Here is a 26,238-nt window from a genome sequence, read left to right as displayed (position 1 = left end):
TGCAAGAGTCATATATGAATCGTAAGCAAAAACAAACGACGATGTGTAAGGCGAGCTTCATAAGTGCAATCTTACCATTTCCAGAGAAGGCCTCAGCTTTGTTCATTTCACTTGACCTGTAAAATAAAGAGATACAATAAGAGGTTAGATTGTGTTTTAGAAAGGGTTACGTTTTGTGTCATATTGTGTAAAACTACCACTAAAAGCTGTTTCACTACCTATCGAAGGGTATCCACTATTTGCATCTGGTCAAACCTTGGTCTGCAAACTAATTCCAAAAATTATCCGACAGCCAATGGGTTACAATCAGATGGTATTTAACAGTGGGGGAAATAAAAACTAAATTGTTTAACCCCTTAAGGACCAAACTTCTGGAATAAAAGGGAATCATGACGTGTCACACATGTCATGTGTCCTTAAGGGGTTAAAGCAGAATCTACACTTCATGGGCTTACGTCTACTTATCTCTTATGTTTCAACAAATGTGTGTTTTTGAGGTCTGAAAAATAAATTAAATGTAGAAATTAGCATTTCTATTTTAGAATATTGTAGAATTTAGCCATCCATCTTGACTCATTGTCAGTCATTCTTATAAGTGCTCTCGTTTTCCATCAATGAACATAGGAAGTGGACGAGGAGAAAGAGATACAATGTGTCTATTCCTCCTCAAAGACAATGTGTGCCCTGGCTGTGCCAGGATTTAGCTGGATTGTGGAGGGCAAGTTCTGAATCTTTAATATACATTCACAAGAAAACGCATTCATTGCATGAAAACATTTAGCACACGTTATAGGTGATGTTTAATATTTCATTCAGTGGTGTTATTTCAGAGAAGTGATGGTTCCCTTTTAATAATGCAGTTTTCTGTTAGCAAACAGTCTTTAATAAATAATTTTTCTGTCTGACTCCCTGGACTTATTGAGATAACATACACACCCACACTGGCTAGAGATACTTAGCTGCATTTGCAAGTGTCACTCAATTATTATCAAGGGAATAAAATCCCTAGAAGCAGTCAGTCAGTAAGTTAATAATTATATTGGGAATTAGACTCTTTAATGCATAGATCACGGTGTCTGTTAACCAGACTCGTACAGGAAAAATCTATGCTTCAAGACTGCATTAGCATTATTAGTACCCTGCATGGTGTCATATTGTGTCTCCCAGGTAAAGGGGGAATATTTCCTCCCCTGCTGTAAGGAAAACTGGGCCTCAGGGGACCACAGATACAGTTATAGGCAGATACTGACATGCGCGATGTCCGATGCTCATTGCAAGATCATTTGTGAAAAGGTTAAAGATAAATGAATACAGAGAATCCTGAGAAACTAATTGAAATGCCAGTTGTGTCCATCATGAACATTTTTAATTAACTACTGATCCCTGTTTTTTTTTTTTTTTAAAGAGACATTCCAATGCCCAAATGCTCCCACCCCCCAACCCCCCAAATAAAATCATTGTATAGTAGATGTAGCCCCAATGAAAACATGCAATTAATTATATGTTTTTTTACAGGAGTTATATCTAAAAACAGCATGCAAAATCTGCAGATCTCTTTGTCGGACGTATTTACAAACCCTCCCCTTCTAACCCCACCCAGACTTTCTGTGTCTGTCCAATCACAGACTTTGCAATGCAGCTCAATGAGAAGTCTTTGCAAGACAGGTGCTCTGGGAAATTGCTGCCTCTTGAGTTTATCTCCACTGAGCTAACAAAACCAGAAAGTAACAGGACCAATTTTCTGAGTGACAGCCAGAGGGTGTAACCAGGTTAATATATAGAAGTGCCAATTTCTGTTGAAATCTGCACTTTTTGTAAGATGCTAAAATAGATTAAGTGCTTTAGGGGTCTGGTGTTCGTTTAAGACTGTTTTCAATACAAAAAACATCATGGTCATCTAAACCCATTTGTTTGCTATTTACAGTAACATTCTGTGTAGTGATGTCGCAAACATAAAATTTTCCGTTCGCAAACGGCTAACACGAACTTCCGCAAATGTTCGCGAACGGGCGAACCGCCATAGACTTCAATAGGCAGGCGAATTTTAAAACCCACAGGGACTCTTTCTGGCCACAATAGTGATGGAAAAGTTGTTTCAAGGGGACTAACACCTGGACTGTGGCATGCCGGAGGGGGATCCATGGCAAAACTCCCATGGAAAATTACATAGTTGATGCAGAGTCTGGTTTTAATCCATAAAGGGCATAAATCACCTAACATTCCTAAATTGTTTGGAATAACGTTCTTTAAAACATCAGGTATGATGCTGCATCGATCAGGTAGTGTAAGGGCTACGCCCGCTTCACAGTGACAGACCAAACTCCCCGTTTAACGCACCGCAAACAACCGCAAACAGTCCATTTGCACGAACGCAAACTCCCCATTTGCACAATGTTGGATACCGATCGATGGTTCGATATTCTCAGCCCTCTCTGATTTACTGTACACGACTATTCGATATTCCCACAAATTTTATATAGCATTTTATGTTTGTTTGAGACCACCTTAAAAATATTGGATTTCGCTAAAAATCATGATCACTATATACTTTCTCTACAAACCTCTAAAACGAACCAAACTACTCATCCATCCGCTATACCACTTTATCCCACCTAGAACTAGTGCCCAGTTAAAATACTTGACTCTTACTTACCCACACTCAGTCATGCCACACACATTTCACCACTACTCTCACTGAATCCCTCTGACTACGGCTAAATTCATCTTCTACATCAGAACACTACTCCTAAGATTGGGTTGTATCCATGTCTCTGGTCTTTCATTTAGAATAGGGGCAGCTTCGGTCTCCTTCAACACTGACACTCCAGTGCATATTATTAAAAGATTGGGCAAATGGAAATCCTCAGTCTACAACCGATATATTCCTCATCCCGAGAAAGAAATGAGGAAAGCTTTTAAAAGCTTTTAAAAGTTTGGCTTTGTAAATTTGATGTGTTTTTCTTTAATACCTTTTCACCCTTTTTGCATAAACCCGATTTACATATATTACTAATATGTTTCTGAACATGTACATTATATTATTCACTCACTCACTCACTCTCTGGGCCGGCCTTAGACATCATGCTGCCTAGGTCCAACGATAAATGACTGTGGGGGATAATGTATAATAAACACAGGTTACTGGCTATGGGGGGAATAATGTATAATAAACACAGGTTACTGGCTATGGGAGGGATAATGTATAATAAACACAGGTTATTGGCTATGGGAGGATAATGTATAATAGACACAGGTTACTGGCTATGGGGGATAATGTATAATAAACACAGGTTACTGGCTATGGGGGGTAATGTATAATAAGCACAGGTTACTGGCTATGGGGGGAATAATGTATAATAAACACAGGTTACTGGCTATGGGAGGGATAATGTATAATAAGCACAGGTTACTGGCTATGGGAGGATAATGTATAATAAACACAGGTTACTGACTGTGGGGATAATGTATAATAAACACAGGTTACTGGCTATCGGGGGGAATAATGTATAATAAACACAGGTTACTGGCTATGGGAGGGATAATATATAATAAACACAGGTTACTGGCTATGGGAGGATAATGTATAATAAGCACAGGTTACTGGCTATGGGGGGATAATGTATAATAAACACAGGTTACTGGCTATGGGAGGATAATGTATAATAAACACAGATTACTGGCTATGGGAGGATAATGTATAATAAACACAGGTTACTGGCTATGGGGGGGATACTGTATAATAAGCACAGGTTACTGGCTATTGGAGGATAATGTATAATAAACACAGGTTACTGGCTATGGGGGGGATAATGTATAATAAACACGGGTTACTGGCTATGGGAGGGATAATGTATAATAAACACAGGTTACTGGCTATGGGGGGAATAATGTATAATAAACACAGTTTACTGGCTATGGAGGGATAATGTATAATAAACACAGGTTACTGGCAATGGGAGGATAATGTATAATAAACACAGGTTACTGGCTATGGGAGGGATAATGTATAATAAACACAGGTTACTGGTTGTGGGGGATAATGTATTATAAACACAGGTTAATGGCTATGGGGGAGATAATGTGTAATAAGCACAGGTTACTGGCTATGGGAGGATAATGCATAATAAACACAGGTTACTGGCTATGGGAGGATAATGTATAATAAACACAGTTTACTGGCTATGGGGGGATAATGTATAATAAACACAGGTTACTGGCTATGGGGGGGATAATGTATAATAAACACAGGTTACTGGCTATGGGAGGGGATAATGTATAATAAACACAGGTTGCTGGCTATGGAGGGATAATGTATAATAAACACAGGTTACTGGCTATGGGAGGATAATGTATAATAAACACAGGTTACTGGCTATGGAGGGATAATGTATAATAAACACAGGTTACTGGCTATGGGAGGGGTAATGTATAATAAACACAGGTTACTGGCTATGGGGGATAATGTATAATAAACACAGGTTACTGGCTATGGGAGGGATAATGTATAATAAACACAGGTTACTGGCTATGGGAGGGATAATGTATAATAAACACAGGTTACTGGCTATGCGGGGGTAATGTATAATAAACACAGGTTACTGGCTATGGAGGGATAATGTATAATAAACACAGGTTACTGGCTATGGGAGGATAATGTATAATAAACACAGGTTACTGGCTATGGAGGATAATGTATAATAAACACACAAAAAAAAAAAATAATACAAAAAAAGGTGAGGTGTGAGGTACAGGGTTAAAGTTTACTCAATGATGAATAGGGGGTGGACCGAACATCGCATATGTTCGCCATCCGTGGCGAACACGAACATGCGATGTTCGCCAGGAACTATTCGCCAGCGAACCTTTCGGGACATCACTAATTCTGTGTGCATCTGTATCGAAGTAAAGGAAAGTCCAAGTAGATCCCACTCTATAAATATATTTCCACTGACTTCATCACAGAATGATATTAGTATGATCTGATCTCTCTTTCATAATAACCAAGTGTCATTACCATATGGAGTCCTACTGATAACGTAGAACTAATTCCTGGACAAACTCCCTTATTTAATCTTTCAAATAATTTTATAGCCACAGATAACAACTTCACAGGTGTAGAGTTTAACAGCTTTATAAGAACCGCAAGAAGCATGTGGTAAAAACAAAAATAAACTAGATACAGTGACTAGACTGAGCATAATGTCCTGACTTTGTGTCTATGCGCAATGAATGGTGTATGAGCTATATGGAGTATTTGTAACAGCCATTTAACATTAGAAAGAATACAGATTAGAATACGGGGTTGGCACATTGGCTACAATGAGATCATACAATATGTGTCCATATGTTACTTGGGAAGAAAAGGAAATGGCTCAGTCGCACAGCTTGAGTAGTCATATAGTAATTGCTCTGCCAAATCTATCCTAGTGGTTCAATAAATCACGTCTAAAACGTATCATAAATATAATAAGAAAATAATAATTTCGATCAAATAAGAGAAATATTGTAAGACTGGCATCATGAACTCTGTTTTTCATATCATGCCTATGACATTTAGATATTAGGCGACAAGTAGCAACGAATATAGAATCTGAACGTGTTCATCAAGGTGAAATATATACGAAAGTTGGCAGGTGTCCTAAAAAAGACTCAGCCAAAGGCTCAAACCTACAGGGTGTTGATACACCCTTGGCGGACCTCCAGCGCAGTTACAGGATAGTTAGCAAGGGGGATTATAGTATTGTGCTAGCTCTCTAAATGATCAATTTGTGAAAAAAATGTTCTAGGAGTACAAAGGAAATGCACTAAGATAAACAAGAAAAAAATAATCAGTAAATTTGAGTGGGAGGATTGTTTTAACCACTTAAGGACCAAACTTCTGGAATAAAAGGGAATCATGACGTGTCACACACGTAATGTGTCCTTAAGGGGTTAAAGGTACTGATCAAGCTAAACCGTCATGTAAAGGATTATTAAGCCTGTTAGTGGTCAGGAGAATGTTAAACAAAAATTATGAAAGTAAGTAAATAAACCAACTACTGTCCAACTTTTTTGGCGTAGAAAGGTAGATTGTGTTTTGTTGGGGGGATATATCCAATAATACATCTAAATATTGTTATATATAAGAACATACAGACATGCTGGCCAAGAGATACTCTAAGCGCCAAAACCACTATTGGTCAATGAATTGGTTATTGTGCAAAGAGAGAAAAAGACCTTGACCACATGAAGTAGACATTATGTTTGTTTTATTCAAATACAAATTGGAACTCTCACGTGTCCATTATTTTCATTCTCAATGTGGGCAATTGAACTGCAACTAATACGTTCACAATGTTCAGAATATTTATGTTCTGTGGTTTTGTGTACCTTGGTATTGGTTGCAGGTTGACAATAAACAGGTTTGGTCTATCTTTGTCCAGTTCCACTGGTGTATCGAAGCTGTTGATCCGGAGTTCATTCCAATCGTCCTGGGTTTGGAGATGACCTTGTAGACCATCAACTGTTTTCCAGTCCACAGCTGGTAATACTAGAGAGGATGGTGATGATTCCATGATTATCTGTATCAGAAATATATGAGAATACATTAGTAATGTTATCTGAAAGTAGAGTTTATGAAGTTTATTCACTTAACTCTGAATTTTAAGGAATTTACAACTGTTTCTTCTTGAATCAACAAGCATATCAGTTATTATATCCCTGAATAAACTGCTGTTTAAATAATAAACTTGTAATTTTTTGGAAGATATCAAGTTTGATAAAACAGCTTCTCTAGGCAGAGAATTACAAATCGCAAATTTTTCCCTCATGAAAAACACAGTCATGTGTTGTAGGCGACATACCATTTAGAGATTCCTTACACCCACGACAGAAAACTACACCAGACAACACTGCATCAATATATGGAAATTACGGTATGTATCACAAATAACATGCATAAATCTCAAGTACTCATTTGATTCCAAAGACCAGAGATTAGTTTCAAGACAAGATAAAAAAAAAGTGTTTGTATATAATCATTTTTTTTTTTTTAACAAAGATCTCTAAACAATACTTTAGTCATGGCTATATATTCTTTCGATTAATTTCTAGGGAGCAGTTTTATGTGGGATTTTGGCAGTAATCATGTGTTTCACAAATATAACCAGCCACGCAATTCCTTGACTGCTTAAAGCCATCTCTGGTGCTCGATGTACGGAGCAGCCTTTATAGGATGAATTATTCTCACAGGAGCCCCACATCTCACAGAGATCTGCTTAACATGGTACAGATTTATGCTGTTAGTTTAAAAATACATACTGACACAAATATATGCAATAGGTAGCAGAGAATGTGCTGGTCACTGAGGCATTGCACCACAAATTGCTACAGTGGAAACATATTTCTAAAGATGGTACATTTTAATACACCCTTGACATATATATAAATAATGCCATAAAATGTGAAAATGTTAAAAATGCATTAAGTAATCTGTATTGGCAGACTAAAATAAAGAAAGATACGTTAAGATGAATTCGGAGCGTTACATGTTTTCTTAATACAAAAATTAGGTATTTCTTAAAGGTGCATCTCATTGTAGTGGTTATGGGGTTATGAATTTATGGACACCATAACCACTATAATGAGCTCTAGGTGAATGATGCTGCATTGTGGACATAGCATAGGCACTCTAATGGCAAGCTGTAAAAGAGACTGTAAAAAGCCAGTGGAGTGTGTGGAGTGCTCACATTGTTTCTGTCCATACAAGTAATTGTACGAAGGGGAAGTACAGCATCTGTGATGTCATTAGGTGGGAAGGAGGACTTATCACTACTACACTTTTTCACACTATCAAGACGCGCAACCATTCATTTACAAAGCTGATGCTAACAGTAAAACCAAATCTGGTATTAAAAATGTAAAAAATAAAAAATATAATCCCATATATGGAGAGTTATTTTCATATTCTTTTTGATTTATGTTTCTTTTTTTTTTTCAACAATATTTACAGTTTTCGGTTTCTTCAGGTGACACGACCGCCTGAAACAGTCCCAACTGACTGTCTAAACTGACTGCCCACCTTTTTTGAAATGAGAATTTCTGAAATACCTGTATATTGCGCAGGGGACTCTCATTTCCATAGGTAGAACTGTAATATGTGAAGTCATCCATGCTAAGCTAGTAAGAAATAGAGAACACATAGATTATTAGCTGACCAAATGCACATGTACTTAGATAGAGAGGTAGACAGACAGACTGAACAGGTAGATAATACCTAGAGCATGATTTACAAGGATTAATCACTCACTGTGTCCTGGAGGAAAAGAACCAGATTAGTTGGAGTTGATGTAATCGCTGATTGCAATAACCTGTGCAGTTCATCGTTTGATGTGACGTGCCCTTTATGTGTTGCTGAAGCAGAATTCCACACGTAACTAAAACAAAGAACACAATCAGTCATGTTTCCAGTAATACTTTACGGGGTCACGTTACCGTGGTTCAGGAAGGTTGCTGCACTGAAGATGTGTCCAGTATAGGATGACCTATGGTCACTAGCGCAGGATATCCCGCAAATCTATGTGTGGGGAAAATTTCTCGAACATAGATTAGCTCACTAGCGCAGGGAGTCTTTGAAATCTGGGTTCAGGGAAAATTCCCCGAACATAGATCAACTCTCTAACATGGGGAATCCCTTGAATCCCCACGCTTGAGAGCTAATTGTAAGTCCGAGCAGTCGTAAAGCAGGTAGATTGCAAATTGAGGACCGCCTGTATATGACATAATATACAAGCAAAATATAATTTGTGTCACATACAGACGTTTGAAAACATTTTTAAAAACCCTCTCTTGGGTATTGGTAAGCACCTCAGTGGCAATATTAGCAATACAGTTTCCTATAATGGCGAGAGATTAAACACAATGTCTATATTTCAGCATGATGGCCACACACAATAAGTACACTTAACCATCTATTTGTAAAATGCAGGAATTTGCAATGTCTTACGCAATCTCTTAATCTTGGTCACAGGTCCCCCTGCTTTCTTGACAGTTTTGTTCTTTGATGCCTAGATTTATAGTGTGGAAGGAGAGAGCAGCCATTTGCAACCCAAGCGTAAGCATTTAAAGGGATAGAATGGAGTCTTGCAGATAATTTTTCTATTATTTGGGAGAAACTTATTTCTGAATTATAAAGGAAGCTAGTTCTAAAGATTACATTTTGTTTTGCATTACTTTAAAGGACCACTCTAGTGCCAGGAAAGCATACTCGTTTTCCTGGCACTAGAGTGCCCTGAGGGTGCCCCCACCCTCAGGGACCCACTCCCGCCCGACTCTGGAAAGGGGAAAGGGGTAAAAACTTACCTTTTTCCAGCGCTGGGCGGAGAGATCTCCTCCTGCTCTCCTCCTCCGATCCGCCTCTTCTCCTCCCCGTCGTCTGAATGCGCACGTGCGGCAAGAGCTGCACGCGCATTCAGCCGGTCACATAGGAAAGCATTCTCAATGCTTTCCTATGGACGCTGGCGTGCTCTCACTGTGAAAATCACAGTGAGAAGCACGCAAGCGCCTCTAGCGGCTGTCAATGAGACAGCCACTAGAGGACATAGGGGGAAGGCTTAACCCATTCACAAACATAGCAGTTTCTCTGAAACTGCTATGTTTATGAAAAAATGGGTTAACCCTAGAAGGACCTGGCACCCAGACCACCTCATTAAGCTGAAGTGGTCTGGGTGCCTAGAGTGGTCCTTTAAAACCAAAATTACGAAGGCTTCTTTTAAGGGACACCCACATTTTTATGACAAATGTTTGTATAAAATCAAAAGATTTAAATGGTCGCAGGCTTGGTGCTTTAACACAGCATAAACTTCCACTGTTTGATAATGTAGAGTTAGACACTTTTTCACCCTTTTATGGCTGAAAATGATAAAAGCTTTATACGATTCAGCCACAACATTAAAACCACCTGCCTAATATTGTGTAGGTCCCCCTTGTGCTGCCAAAACAGCTCTGAATTGTCAAGGCATAGACTCACACAACCTCTGAATGTGTCCTGTGGTATCTGGCAACAAGAGATAAGCAGCAGATACTTTAAGTCCTGCAAGTTGCAGGGGTGTCCATGGATCGAATTTGCTCCTCCAGTGCATCACATTGATTGAGATCTGGGGAATCTCGGGAATTAGACCATTGTCCCCAAACCATTCCAGAACACTTTTCGCAGTGTGGCAGGGTGCTTTATCCTGCTGAATGAGATCACTACCATCAAGGAACAACATTGTCATGAAGGGGTGAACGTGGTCTGCAACAATTTCTAGGTAGGGGCTACATGTTAAAGTAACACCCACATAAATACCAAGGCCCAAGGTTTCCAAGCAGAAGATTGCCCAGAGCATAATACTACCTCCTTCGGCGTGACCTGTTCCAATAGTGCATCCTGCTGCTATATCTTCTCTAAATAAACACACATGCACCCAGTCATCCACCTGATCTAAAGAAAATTTGACTTATCAGACCAGGTAACTTTCTTCTATTGCCCCACAGTCTAGTTCTGACTTTCACATCCCCATTAAAGACGCTATAGATGGTGGACAGGTGTCATCATGAACACTTTGACCGGTCTACAGTTATGCAGCCCCGTACACAGCAAACTGCGATGCACTGTGTGTTCTTCCTATCATGGTTGGCATTAGGGTTTTCAGCAATCTGAGCTATTGTAGCTCTTCTGTGTGATCGGATGAGACAGTCTAGCCTTCGCTGCATCTATGAGCCTTGGGCACCCATGACCCTGATGCTAGCTCACCAGCTGTCCTTCATTGCACCACGTTTGGTAGGTACTAACTACTGCAAACCCCACAAGACTTGACATTTTGGAGATAATTTGACCCAGTTGTCTACCCATCAATATTTGACCCTTGTCGAAGTCAATCAGATGTTTTCGCTTGCCCATTTTTCCTGTTTCCAATACATGAAATTCAAGAACTGACTGTTCACTTGCTGCCTAATAAATCCCCCCCACACCCACAGGTGCCATTGTAACAATGTAATCAATGTTATTCACGTCACCTGTCAGTGGATTTAATGTTGTAGCTGATCAGTGTAGCGAACCGCACTTTCCATTTCTTTTGTAGACCAATTGAGGTTACTACTCCCTCTAGTGGCGATTCTTTTAATTTTAGGACAATGGGCTTTTCCCTACTAAGAATTAAAGGGTTATTCGCTAAGAGAGAATTCAAAGTGAACTCATAGTTAATTTGACATTTAAGGCCAGGGTAGCAAAGCCGTAAGCATAGCTGACTTAGAGAATCCTTTCAGATTAACTATTTTGACCGTAGATTTGAAAATCTTTTTAAATTCACTTTAAAGTCTCCCTTTTGTGAATGACCCCCTGTGATAATAATTTGGGATTTAATAAAGGGATTTAGAATGAACTGCGATAAAATATATTCCGAGGATTGAATTGGATTGTGATGTTACTGGCTAAACCTTTAATATACCTTTTAAAGAAACATATTTAACAAGTTATTTTAATTCGTTAGCAAATGACCAGAGAAACTTGGTACGATCATTATTGCTCGATTTGTTTCACACAATGTTCCTTTCTCTACGCCCAGACACCCTAAGGTCTGGTAATACGACTGTTCTATCTGGTCTGCTGGTGTTATCCTACACCTAACTGCATGTTAGGGTATATCCTTGTGACATGTGTATATGTAGGTGATTCCTGTATGTATGTTTGTGTATATGTAGGTGATTCCTGTATGTATGTTTGTGTATATGTAGGTGATTCCTGTATGTATGTTTGTTTATATATAGGTGATTGTATGTTTGTGTATATGTAGGTGATTTCTATATTTATGTGTGTGTGTATATGTAGGTGATTCCTGTATTTATGTTTGTGTATATGTAGGTGATTCCTGTATTTATGTTTGTGTATATGTAGGTGATTCCTGTATGCATGTGTGTGTATATGTAGGTGATTCCTGTATGTTTGTGTATATATAGGTGATTGTATGTGTGTGTATATGTAGGTGATTCCTGTATGTTTGTGTATATGTAGGTGATTGTCTGTATGTTTGTGTATATGTAGGTGATTGTCTGTATGTTTGTGTATATGTAGGTGATTCCTATATGTATGTTTGTGTATATGTAGGTGATTGTCTGTATGTGTGTGTATATGTAGGTGATTGTCTGTATGTTTGTGTATATGTAGGTGATTGTATGTTTGTGTATATGTAGGTGATTCCTGTATGTATGTTTGTGTATATGTAGGTGATTCCTGTATGTATGTTTGTGTATATGTAGGTGATTCCTATATGTATGTTTGTGTATATGTAGGTGATTCCTGTATGTATGTTTGTGTATATGTAGGTGATTCCTTTATGTATGTGTGTGTGTATATGTAGTTGATTCCTGTATGCATGTTTGTGTATATGTAGGTGATTCCTGTATGTATGTGTGTGTATATGTAGGTGATTCCTGTATGTATGTTTGTGTATATGTAGGTGATTCCTATATGTATGTGTGTGTATATGTAGGTGATTCCTGTATGCATGTTTGTGTATATGTAGGTGATTCCTGTATGTATGTTTGTGTATATGTAGGTGATTGTCTGTATGTTTGTGTATATGTAGGTGATTCCTATATGTATGTGTGTGTATATGTAGGTAATTCCTGTATGTATGTGTGTGTTTATGTAGGTGATTCCTATATGTATGTTTGTGTATATGTAGGTGATTCCTGTATGTATGTTTGTGTATATGTAGGTGATTCCTTTATGTATGTGTGTGTGTATATGTAGGTGATTCCTGTATGTATGTTTGTGTATATGTAGGTGATTCCTGTATGAATGTTTGTGTATATGTAGGTGATTGTCTGTATGTTTGTGTATATGTAGGTGATTGTCTGTATGTTTGTGTATATGTAGGTGATTCCTTTAAAATGACAATGAAACACAAAAATGAGTTGCATGTATGTATGTATGTATGTATGTATGTATGAGGGTGAGTATATTTGTATATTAGTGAAGAACTATTACTGAGTGCACAAAAGGTACAAATGGAACTAAATGTACTTGAGATATTCTCTGCAGGACTGTGAAGAAAACACCATATATTTCTGTGTACACCCTCCTCCCCTCCCACTCACCTACTTTTTATTGCTAATGGTCATTTGAAATGTCTAGTGACTCAGTAGTGGATTAAAAGACTTGTCGGCACATGTCAAATAAGCCTGTCATTTTATTGCTGTTATATTATTATTATTATTATTATTATTATTATTATTATTATTATTATGGACCTGCCATTCAAACATATGAAGCTGGCATAGATTGCTTCAAAATACAGTAAATTATATTCTTAACTTTCGCTCTCATTCTGGGGACGTGTGCAGTGCATTGTGGGTAAATACATGAAAGTACTCTCGATAACATAGCAAAGAGTAAGTAAATGTTTTTTAATTATTTTTGTTCTATAATTGGGTTAGATAATCTATCTAAGTTTGTTTCAAATTAAACCTTGCAGGTTAATTCAATACAATGCGTTTAAAGAACTGCAAGAAAATTTACAGATTTTCATATTTAAAACCCTACAAAACAATATGCTCCCTCCCTTCACTTGTCAATCAATTCCAGGCATCGAAGTGGATAGTGAGTGGCGGGGGAAAGCCGAACCCTCCAATCACTGTGCGCATGCACTGTTGTCTGCACTGTCCCTTTAATTATCTCTGATTTACTACTGAGAACTACTGAGAGAGAACCATTCATTACAAACTCCCACTGCCTTACACAGCATTGATTCAGTCTCTGGATGAGTCAAAATCTTGATAAACTGTAACTCTCTGGAACTATATAATAATAATAATAACTGCATTTTGGAACATTGTATGTGTATTTTAGTGTCTATTAAGGACCCACTTTATTATTTGTGTATAAGCTTTTCAAATAAGTGAATAAACTTTTTAAATGTGTTTTTCCCTAAATATTAAAATAATAAACTACATCAATATATCAAAATATTGCAACCATTTTTCAAAATATTAAATCATTTTAAAAGTGTATTCAAACATATCAGATCCTTTGAAAAACATCCCAAAATCTTAAATTGAAGTTAGAATCTGATACAATAAATGCTTCCCATTTACGTACTAAAGACTGAGAGTCATTATTTCACATTCACTCACCTTCATACACTACAGCTATACTTCCTAACATGTGCATGATGAAAAAACAGTTACTGGAATATACTGCACTGGGCGAGATTCTATCTGTTTACAGTATAAATAGCTGGCGGTGTTTCTCCTACACACAGAAAACAGTTTGGGTTAAGGACGCTCTAAGAAACCACCTTGAAAACACCTTCAACAACAACAGACTAAAGGACAGAACTCTGTTTATCCTGAAACATTGTTTTACGATTCAATACACTAATGCAAATCAGTATATGTGTGTTTGTTACTGTACACCTGTTGTGTTCTTTAGACAGGTAAAGACACGAACAAAGCTCAGGGCGCATGTTTTCTGTCTGGGTGATCTCACGAATTCCGTAAAGTGTTTGGAACATATAAAACGTAGGACCAGTCATTATAGCATTATAGAGTATTAATGTATTAATGATAAAAAAGTATTTCAAAAATAGTGTGTATTTAGCCGATGGTAAAATATGTAGTAGATCCCGGAGTCTCCCAATGGTTCTATGTAGGTCTCCCAATGGTTCTATGTAGGTCTCCCAATGGTTCTAGTTTTGGCAAGAGAGTCTCTGTTTCGGGGTCCGGACATGAGGTCAGCTGTCACTGTCTTTTGAGTTCACATCATATAACTACACTGTCTGATTATTGTTTGATTACACTGATTATTGTTTAATTGAATGAATTTAGGTGCCTATAAATTATTTGTGGTATGTGTATTTGATAGCTTGATAAGGACCGTGAAGGCCGAAACGTTGTGTGACATTGGGCTTCAATAAATTGCCGTTTCTGATTCTTGGAGTGCCTAAACCTTTTTGTACTTTCAAAGTCATTAAACACTTAAGGGGACAGCTTTAGTTTGCTTGTTTTGTACTTAAGTAATAAAGACGAAAAAGGACCGAGAACATGCATTTCTGGCAGAGATGGTGCTGCCGTAGAGACCAAAATGTATACCGAATACAGATTAAGAAGCAACACATAAAAGTACAGTTTCATATTTTATAAAATTAAATAAAATCAAATATCTCAGAAAATAAATATGTTTGTTTCCTGGTGTACCACATTCGTCTTGCCCTAAATTACATTTTAGTTGCGTAAATTATTAGTGTCACTTAACATTTCGCAGAAAAGCCCTGTCCCTGGCCATGCCTCTCCTAAAATAAAAGTGTCCCTCTTTGCCCATTTGAAATATTTGGAGGTATGCTACTGCAATTCAGATGTGCGATAGTAGTGATGATGAAACAATCAATATTGGATAGTAGGTTAAAAGCACAATTATGCCCTGACATGCAAAGAAAATAAATACATTTTTGTTTTGTCAAGAAATACTTGTTTGATGTATAATAATGTGTGGAGTATGTTCAACAACTTAAGAAGCAATTGTATTCCATGCTGTCTTCACAATCTGCTCGTCAAAAAGCACTGCAGTCACCGAATTAGAGGGACATTTCATTTTGATATGAGATATTTAATTACCAGATTATGACAGAGTTCGAGACACACCTGTCCTTAAAAAAAGAAATATTTGTCTTATTACAATAAAAGCAAGATGGTCTTCTTCAAGATGTTTGGGATTAGTTCATCGTCTAATACTATCAGGTCCGACACACAAAAACAGATGGTGCTATTGCAGTCATAGAAAAATAGTTACCTGTTGACATTTCCACTACGCCACAACAACAAAAAGTATCTAACATTTAAAAAAAAAAACACTCTGTATGAATATGAAAATCCTTTAACCCCTTAAGGACACATGACGTGTGTGACATGTCAAAATTCCCTTTTATTCCAGAAGTTTGGTCCTTAAGGGGTTAAACCATGATACCATATAGTTAGTAAATAGGTAAATGTGTTGTAGTTTTCTGGGTTACCAAAGACAATTTTTTGACTTCAATTATTCACCCAGTGGCACTAGATATTAGGCCCCACTAGTCACAGGGCTCTACCGAGATTGACAAAGAGGAAGATCAATTCTCCTGTTCCCCTACTTAAAGGACCACTATAGTCACCCAGACCACTTCATGTCAGCGAAGTGGTTTGAAGGCAAAACGGACAACTGCAGGAGAAGATTCCCAGTACTGGAAACCAGGTCATTAATATTTATTTAATTTAAATGTTTAAGCGCAAAGGGAGGTAGACAGTGGGGAGACTACGGTCCTGAAACAATGATTGCTATTTTCGGAGACTATAGTTTCTCTTTTAAGTGGGAGTAAAAGAGCTCCTAAACAGCTTCAGGGGACCGGTCTCATTCAGCGGCACTGAAGTGGTAAATGGCAACTTATGACCAGATCCTGCTAAACCACACAACTATTATCACATCTGCAAAAGAAGAGGTGGTCTTGGTTGCAGTGGAGACCACCCTCCCTGTTTTATGGTCAAACCTCCTGAAAATGGTTTGACAAGAATGTAGCACTGCACCCGTAGTTTCCTTCCACTAACTGCAACCAACGCAAAAGGCTGTAGATGTTATGGTGCTTAAACTGTCCCTTTAAATGTCTTTTAATTTATAGCGTGCCTGTTGCATTAGTGTGACTTAGCCCTGACTGAAGATATAGACTGAAGAGACTGAAGATATAACATTTCACTGGCTCGTGTACCCACAGAGTTCTTTAATTTATAATGATGCATTACAGAATTACTTTTTTAATCTATATTTTATAATGTTTTTTTTTTTAAGTATTGTCCCGTTAAGCTGTGTAAATGTCAGCAGGCACAGCAGGCTTGGCACAAGATGGGAACAACCAATAGATGACTACTGCTCCATTTCAAAAAAGAAAGGCCTTCAACTGCACCGTGCATTCATCTACTGCAGGAGGTCCTACAAGAGCAGTACGAGGGGCCGAGAAGAAAAGACGCGTTTGTTAAACCTTCTGGCATATTACCAAGCTAAGCATAGCATACATTCAGTTTCTATTGCCCTACTTTAATTTTCATACCTGACCTTTTAGAAAATCTCATTAACACAGCAACACGTGAGGGGGGCCCTCCTACTGATCCATGAAATATTTATGATGTTTTTTTTTAACCACAATTTTTTCTCTCTTGGAATAAATAGTCCTAGCATTTTAATTAACACAAAGGGGTTTAATTACTAAAGGTTGTCTGTGTAACAAGGTTAATTTATAAAAAAAGATCATTTCTAATAAAAAAAAAGTACACACTCTTCACACACAAAGCTTTTCGGCAAGCTAAAGTGCTGTAACTGTTAGGACACGCATTAGGTTAGTGGGTAAACCTGCTCTAAAGATGCTGCGGACTATAATTCCTGGCACTCTGAGTAATGGGCATTTTAGTCCACAGTATCTCCAGTGTCCACAATAGGTTTGGGGGGGGGGGGGGTTGATTAATTTGTCTAGGGTACATCTAACGATGAATTATATCCCATTACTCTCAACCAGGCTTTACTGTTTGAGAATTATTGGAGTTGAAGTCCATAGTAACTATAATGCCAGAGTACCCATATGACCTTTATTGTAACATAGAACCTTGAGATGATTTGGACAGTAACTCCCATTATTCAGGAGGTGGGTGTTGTAGTCCACAGTATCTTTATTGATCACATGACCGTGAGTGTAGGGGCACCGTGTAACCCCAAAACCAGCAGTATTTATGGTACATCTATGAGGGACACAGCAATAATGAATGCGGTGTCATACAGTGCCACCAACACAGTGCTTAACATTTAACCTTGCTATTTTAATGGACATTCACCTTGTTAGTTACTGTCAGACAACCATTCATTTACGCGATAAAGAGCAAGGTTAGATGTGTCAGCAAGTGCACACAGTCAATACAGCAGCCATATTAAGTACAGTAAGATGGTGGCACTCAGTGAAAGGCCTGACTTTGGCCCTCCTGCTGTCCAAGGTTTAGTTGGACAGTGTTCTTCTTTTTCTAGAGCCAATGGTTTTCCATACATTAAAAAAAACAAAAACTATAAAATGCTAAAAAAATCAAGTTTACAAATATTGTTGTGCATCGGTTTGCAAAAGGGCAACTCTGAGAGGGGCTAGCTAGACTCACTGGCACAACCCCTTCTACCTCACCCTCGCTTTGTCCAGCTGGCCTACATCCCACAGTAGGGAGATATAACGTATATGTGATATGACTTTGAAAGTACTCACTATATATTTGTAATTATATTTGATTATAACAGTAATACAAAGTGTCAAGCACCAGAACTGAATTCATACAAATACATTGATTAGTGTCTCTTTGTCAAACAAAACATATCCTTAACTTATAACACAAGGTCATAGGGGTTTACTCACTAAACCAGGAAGTGTACAAAAATGGTGCGTTCATTTTACTCCAAACTCCAAAGCAGTTCATCTGGAAAATGTATCAAACTCATTCTACTGTGTCCTAAACTTCCCTACTTCCTCATCAACTTGATGGGTCACAGAACTCCAGAGCGGTGGTTCAGGGCCTGTCCTTTTAAAACCACTGGTCAGACTAACTAGCAGCAGTATTCCACAATCTCTGAATTGCACACGAACGTATACATTCATTTTATTTCATGTGCAGTAATATAGAATTATCCATTTATTTGGTGTACCTTTGTATATCTGCTAATGTATCATTATAGCTCTACAACAACTGGGGATCAAGCTCTTCACAAACCTTGTGCAAAAAGTCTAATTGAAAAAAAGCAAAGGTTTCTTTAAAATGACTTAGTAGACGTTCTTTGTTCTCAATTCCTATCTGTTCTTAGAACTGTAACAGTTGCAATCTCCATGGTAATTAATGCAGCTACTCTTTGTCTCCTTACCTTTCACTTGACCAGAGTAACACAGGAACATGGCTGACAGCAAGGACCCCTGGGCAGAGGACAAAGAGGAAGCAGGGGAGAAATCCTGAGAAGGGATACATGCTTGTTGGAAGGCAAGAACTATCTAAAGTTGGAGCACAAAGCTGCTCACTAAATTAAATCTCTAAACAGAAGCAATCCAGCTAGGCCTGCAGTGACTGGATTACACTGGGACACTCCTTGTATGTGTTGTGTAAACAGGTGAGGGACTGTGTACAGCACAACACAAGTGGCTCGACCTCTGTCGTTTGGTTGGTTTTACAAAAAATTAGATCATTTACTTAGATAGGAACTAAACATTTATTTTTAGTTTATCAAATTCAATGAAATTTAGTTCGCCAAAATATTTGCCAGGGGTTAAACAGTTAAAAACCTTCAGCACTGTGAGAGTAAATTATGTGGTGGCCCGCCAGTGCTTGCTAGCCAGCAGCAATATAAAAAAAAAAAAAAAAGACCCTGGTGAGGTCTCCCTGCTTGCGTCTCACAGCAACGGTCTCTGTGTGTGAGGCTGCACAATGAGAGTGAGCTCTGAGCTCTCCCTCTATGCTGTAGTCACACTGTACAGAGTGCTCACACAGTCCTCTATACTGTGTGAGCTTGGAAATGCCTCTAATAACATCAGTACTGCAAAGGCACTGCAGTGGTTATGGTGGCAGAAGTCTCTTGTCATCTTACCACTGTTAGAAGTTGAGCCATTTTCAGTTTGACACCTAGCAGGGTCTGACGGTTGCCCATAGCCAAGCCCCTCTTTACAGATATCAATAAAAGAGGACAGTTCCCCTTCAGCATCAAATATATAAATTGTGTCCATCATTTGGACAGAACTCATTGGCTAACAAGATTAAATTGTAGATCATGACATCATGCAAATGATTGCCTCAGAGCTTATTAGTGGTTTCATAGCTACAGAATGAGTATGTATGCAACCAACAAATCCCTTTTTTACTTTGTTTACATTTTGTGTCATAAAAAATATCTTTTTCAGCGTACCAAGTATATTCTACAATCCAAATGGTAAAATCCCAATAACCTTTAGGATCTCGGTGAATAAAAGTCCATAACAATTTGAATCCTAAATGTAGCAAAAGGACATTCCCCACTGTTTTGGAAACAGACTAACCCACTGCTCAGGGCATGGTTACCCCATTTGCAGGAGCCCTGCATTACAGAGAAGCTGATTTATAGCACTATTGAGAGGAACCATATCTGCTGGTCCACCTGGACCCAGTCTCTACAGAGACTGCGGACTTCCAGTCTCTTCTGTCATGAAACCGTTAGCCCTCAGATGGTCTTAAATCTACAGACCACACTGACAAGCAGGGCCGTCTTTAACGCGGGGCAAACGGGGCCGCTGCCCCGGGCCCTGTCCCTGCTGGGGGGCCCAAGACAGCTGCTCCGTTTGCCCCGGCCCACAAACTATGGGGGCCCATCGGGTGGCCCATGCACTTAGGGCCACCCGGTGGGCCTGTGTCAGCAGGGGCCCGGTCGGGCGCTGTGGCGCTTTAACAGCGCGACCGGACCCTTGCTTTTCGGCAGCCGTCTGGGAGGAAGTGACCGCCGCGTGTCACTTCCTCCCACAGAAACCGGAACCGCGCGGGAGGAAGGAGGACCAGCTGCTCAGAAGGGGGCCAGGCCGGGAGAGAGCGAGAGCTTAACTCCCAGCCACCCCAGCCAGCCCACTGGACCCCAGGGAATCCACCCTCCAGGAAAAGGTAAGAAACTGGAGGGTGGTTATCAAATTTTGCATGAATGTCTGAGTGTGTGTGTGTGTCAGTATATATGTATGTATGTCTGTCTGTGTGTATGTGTGCCAGAATGTCTGTCAGTATGTCTGTGTGTGCATGAGTCTGTCAGTGTCCCTGTGGTTCTGTATGTCTGTGTGTTTCAGTATGGCTGTCTGTGAGTGTCAAAATGTCTGTATGTGTGTATGTCTGTCAGTGTCTGTGTGTATGTGTACCAGAATGTCTGTCAGTGTGTCAGTATGTCTGTGTGTGTGTGAGTGTGTGTGTGTGTGAGTCTGTCATTGTCTGTGTGTGTCTGTGTGTATGTGTGTTTCAGTATGGCTGTCTGTGAGTGTCAAAATGTCTGTATATGTGTGTGTCTGTGTGTATGTGTGTTTCAGTATGGCTGTCTGTCTGTGTGTATGTGTACCAGAATGTCTGTCAGTGTGTCAGTATGTCTGTGTGTATGTGTGTTTCAGTATGGCTGTCTGTGTCAGTATGTCTGTCAGAATGTGCCTCTGTATCTGTATGTTGTCCATTTGTGTTTGTGTGTGTATCTGTATGTGTCAGTGTTTGTATCTGTATATCTGCATGTGTGTCTGAATGTGTGTCAGTGTGTGTGTACCTTTTGTATCTGCATGTATGACAGTGTTTGTATCTGTGTGTGTGTCTATGTGTGTGTCAGTGTCTGTGTGTATCTGTATGTTCTTGTGTGTATCTATATGCGGTCAGTGTGTATCTGCATGTGTGTCAGGTAGTGTATTTGTGTGTATCTATATGTAGTCAGGGGGGCCCAAGCAGGGCTGCCATCAGAAATTTTGGGGCCCCTGACACAGCTCAAGGTCTGGGCCCCCCGGCGCCTGCACCCGAGTCCCCCCCTCCCCCCCCGAGTCCGCCCACAGGGATGCAGTGTCTGCAGGGCCGGTGCAAGGATTTTTGCCGCCCTAGGCAAAAGTAAAGTTTGCCACCCCCCCATGTGACATCACAGTGCCCCACCCATATGATCTGCCATGTTAACTAACAGTGCTGCAGTGCCGCCGTGTTTACAATAAAAGGCCTGCAGGGACAGGCTATAGACACCAGAACCACTACATTAAGCTGCAGTGGTTCTGGGGACTATAGTGTCCCTTTAATGAGAGGTAAATTAAAGATTAGTGCCACGAATAATATAATAGATTGCCTACTTACAACCAGATGAGGATGATGATGGGCTTCAGCTGCCGTCTGGCTCCACTGGTCTGGTGTAGAACAGGCTCTCTGGAGGCGGTTTGTAACTGTGGTCACAAAAATCAATGTTCTGGGAGAAGCAGCTCCATTTTTTGAGGGCCCTTTACACAGCTCAAGGTCTGGGTCCCAGGGTCCACCTTCATGTTCTACCAATGAGTTTGTTCACAGGGGGGTGTGTGTGTGTGGGGGGTGTCCTGATGTGTGTAAGGAATGCATTGTGTGAATCTGTGTTTGTATGTGTAAGGGCTGCAAGGTGAGTTTGTGTATGTATGGGATGCAGTGTGTGTGTCTGTAAGGGATGCACTGAGTGTGTGGAAGGGGTGCTGCTGTGTGTTGCTGTGTGTAAGGGCTGCATTGCTTGTGTATGTGTGTCTGTGTGTAATGCATTGTGTTTTTCTGTGTGCAAGGGGTGCATTGTGTGTGTGTGTGTGTGTGTGTGTGATGGATGTCAATCTCTCCCCCTACCCCCGTCAATTTCCTTCTTCTCCCCCCTCCAATTTCCTTCTTCTCCCCCTCCCTCTCATTTCCTTCTTCTCCCCCTCCCTCTCATTTCCTTCTTCTCCCCCTCCCTCTCATTGCCTTCTCCCCCCCCTCCAATTTCCTTCCTTCTCCCCCCCTCAAATTTCCTTCCTCTCCCCCCTCCCTCAAATTTCCTTCCTCTCCCCCCTCCCTCAAATTTCCTTCCTCTCCCCCCCCTCAAATTTCCTTCCTCTCCCCCCTCCCTCAAATTTCCTTCCTCTCCCCCCTCCCTCAAATTTCCTTCCTCCCCCCTCAAATTTCCTCCCTTCTTCTCCCCCCCTCAAATGTCCTCCCTTCCTCTCCCCCCCTCAAATGTCCTCCCTTCCTCTCCCCCTCCCTCAAATTTCCTCCCTCCCTCTCCGCCTCCCTCAAATTTCCTCCCTTCCTCTCCCCCCCCAAATTTCCTCCCTTCCTCTCCCCCCCAAATTTCCTCCCTCCCTCTCCCCCCCACTCCTCAAATTTCCTCCCTTCCCTCCCTCTCCCCCCACTCATTCAAATGTCCTCCCTCTCCCCCCCACTCCCTCAAATTTCCTCCTCTCCCCCCCACTCATTCATATTTCCTCCCTCCCCCCCCACTCATTCATATTTCCTCCCTCCCCCCTCCCTCAAATTTCCTGCCTTCCCTCTCCCCCCCCACTCGTTCAAATTCCCCCACCCCCACCCACTCAAATTTCCTCCCTTCCCTCCCTCTCCCCCCCACTCATTCATATTTCCTCCCTCCCCCCTCCCTCAAATTTCCTGCCTTCCCTCCCCCCCACTCATTCAAATTCCCCCACCCCCTCAAATTTCCTCCCTTCCCTCCCTCTCCCCCCCACTCATTCATATTTCCTCCCTCCCCCCTCCCTCAAATTTCCTGCCTTCCCTCTCCCCCCCCCACTCATTCAAATTCCCCCCCGCCACCCCCACCCACTCAAATTTCCTGACGCCCGGTGACCCGGCGGGCGCGCGAGGGAGCACTCTCCTCTGACGTCATCTTCCGGCTCCGGCATCAGTACGGTGCGCGAGGGAGCTGAAGAGGAAGCACTCAGAGGAGAGTGCTCCCTCGCGCGCCCGCCGGCGCCGGGTGTCAGCAGGGCCAGCCTCTGGGGGGCCCTGAGGTGACCGGCTGCTGGGCCCCCCAGGAGAAGAGGCCGGCCCAGTGGGAACATACCGGGGTCGCAGGGCCCCCTGCGACCCGGTATGTTCCCACTGAATGTGGGGCCCGGACGACCTGAGCAGTCCGGGCCCCCCAGGACCGCCGGGCCCATGACAACCGTTTCGGTTGTCATGCCCTGATGGCGGCCCTGGGCCCAAGTAAATGCTTGCCCAGGGTCCAATCAAAATTAAAGACGGCCCTGCTGACAAGGCCAGCCAGTCATACACAATATCTATTCCTCCTTTTCAGTGTGAATTTGAGGAGCTACCCTTATTGTAGCAGTGAGGCCTACCTGCCTCCCATATGTTTATGTTTAAATTTTGTGTACTTCAACATCACTTGTTATTCTCTTTGATAGGATGCTTGGGTCTTTCCTGCTTAACCTAATGACTTTTTTTGTTGATTTTAGAAATGGTTCATGTAAACCGGAGTTTGAGGCAGTTTTGTACTCCGCCTGGTTATGACGGTGTCTTGTTCTTGAAACGTATCAATATGATGTTTGTTGCATGCGATGCAAACAGAATAAAATTCAATTTACAAAAAAGAAAATTCAAATCAAATCAATACTTACACAAGGCCAATTTATAAATAGGTTTAAAAAAAATGGTAATTTCAAATTAATAGTACATTTATTTTCATGCAAACCTCTACAAAATAAATTCTTCAAATGTTAGTCTACACAAAATTCAGTTAAATACTGGACAGAAACACACTAACATAGATGCATTTAGTATTTTTTCGATTCCAATGCAGCATATGCTTAGAAGCTCTGTGAGTAACAGGCTCCCAGCGGCAAGAGCTTTAATTTTAATCAGTAGCAAAGAGCAGGAAAATGGATGTGAGTTCTGCACATGTATCAGCTGCTGAGTAAATCAAATGAACAACTCCCTGTGCACTAATCTCGTATCAATGGACATACTTTCTCCAGCCTTCCAGCTGCTTATGATAAAGCGTTCGACTTACTTAAAATTGGAACCTTGGATGACATATTACAGCGGGCCACGCAGACTGCAAATTATTTCTGAATAGTTAATATCCTTTAAAAGCGCGGTCTGAAAAGTGAAAAATATTACTGAATGGCAACTTGCTGCTCAGCTCAGTAGTTCTACTTGATGCTCACAAAGCAAATTCTGGGAGTTTTCCAAATGCCAGCTTGTTAGCCATATTTCAATTCGAGAGCTGTATTGCAGTAGAATTAATACCGACCTATAGGTTCATCAACATGCAATCAGAACTTCTATTATACAAGTTCCTTAGGTAAACTCAAAACCAGTCTCTGACCGACACGCAGTTACAGTGTTAATTACAAGGAAAGCAAATTAAAACAAATAATACACATTAATTTGGATTCTACATTCTGCTTATTGATGTTTATTTTACTAATTAATTTGACCAATTTGTGCAGAATTCATGTTGCAGCTGATTCACAAGGTAATTGCACATTTTAAGCCAACAAATGTTCCCATCCCTATTTTTGCTAAAAATTCCTATTTCCTTGCCAGTTCTCCAAAGGTCTGGTTAGTGAATAAGTCAAACCTTTTAATTGCAACGGGTCATTTGATTTGATTTGATAATAATTAAACAACTTCACTTTTTCATGTATGTGTTTATAATCATAAAGGCTTTAAAGGGACACTCTGCTCACCATAACCACTACAGGTTATTGTGTAAAATGTCTGCATATGCTGCCCCCAGCCCCCAGCTTTTTTCAGATGGTATAGGGCAGCTTGACAAACATCTGACAAATCATTATCTGTCACTCAGGTTCAACTTCTACATTGTCCAGTTGGAGAGAGGGATGGATTTCAGGTGCCTAAATGACAGAAATCAAGGGACTCTAAACACAACCCTCTAACTGTAAAAGCCCTTAACATTAAACTTCTCCATCTGGTGGTCCAGTCGCTGCCAAGTGGAGAAACAGATGTGCTCATTTGGTTCCAATACGGACACCTCTCACTTCTGACACCTGAATTGCCCTAAATAATATGTGCAACCCCATAGGATTATTGGTTTGCGTCAATATGGTGCATCCCACTGCCACAGTGGGTACGGTGATAGCACTGAGTGGAGAGAGCACTTATAAAATAATAACAATGTATTTAACCAGGAAAGACACATTTAGATTACTCTGGTTTTCAAGTACATCGTGGGGATGTTACCATAGCCCAACATCCAGGTGATGTTAATGTTACCCAGTTTAATGGTACGCATTTTATCTACCTCAGAAGGATGAAGGACTGAATCATCCCTGCCAGGATTTGAACCTGCAACCTAAATGTTGAACAGATTCTACTGATGATGCATTAGCCCACTGAGCTATATGTTAATAATTTTGTGAAGGAAGATAAAATAGATACAGTTAAAGTTCAATGCAGATCCCTGATTAACCCCCTTATTAACCAGCTCATGCTGCCCATTAAATGTTTAACCAGTAAAACATGTGGCATCTTGATTGCATCACAATGGAAAGCATGTATATATCAATATATCCAGGTTACTCACTAAAGTGAGATGTCAAGGTGGATTTAAAGTGAATTTTAAATTCAGTTCGGCCAGTCTGGCCTTAGATTTGAAATTCTCACTGTAGTTAATAAACATGTGCCTGTCTTGTTGTGTTTCCCTCCTTGGCATAAATGTGTGTATTTGTTGGTAGTTGTGTCTTTATCTTTCAC

At 40.4% G+C, this 26,238-nt stretch overlaps 1 protein-coding gene across 1 annotated transcript in view; it reads right to left on the bottom strand.

Moving 5' to 3' along the window:
- LOC134602193 (V-type proton ATPase subunit S1-like) overlaps window positions 1-19,063 on the bottom strand; it is a 65,793-nt gene extending 46,730 nt beyond the window's left edge. The window contains exons 1-5 of the mRNA XM_063446814.1: window positions 18,926-19,063; window positions 8,288-8,414; window positions 8,089-8,157; window positions 6,370-6,560; window positions 76-116 (exon numbers count right to left, since the gene is read on the bottom strand). Of these exons, the coding sequence (XP_063302884.1) occupies window positions 76-116; window positions 6,370-6,560; window positions 8,089-8,157; window positions 8,288-8,414; window positions 18,926-19,026 (529 nt within the window). The 5' untranslated portion in view covers window positions 19,027-19,063. The remainder of the gene's footprint in view (window positions 1-75; window positions 117-6,369; window positions 6,561-8,088; window positions 8,158-8,287; window positions 8,415-18,925) is intronic.
- Between the last annotated feature and the right edge of the window lie 7,175 nt (window positions 19,064-26,238).

This window comes from Pelobates fuscus, chromosome 3, assembly GCF_036172605.1.
Source record: "Pelobates fuscus isolate aPelFus1 chromosome 3, aPelFus1.pri, whole genome shotgun sequence".
In the NCBI taxonomy this organism is placed as follows: Eukaryota; Metazoa; Chordata; class Amphibia; order Anura; family Pelobatidae; genus Pelobates; species Pelobates fuscus.
The sequence above is the reverse complement of the archived record's forward strand: the minus strand, read 5'-3'. Positions and strand labels throughout refer to the sequence as shown.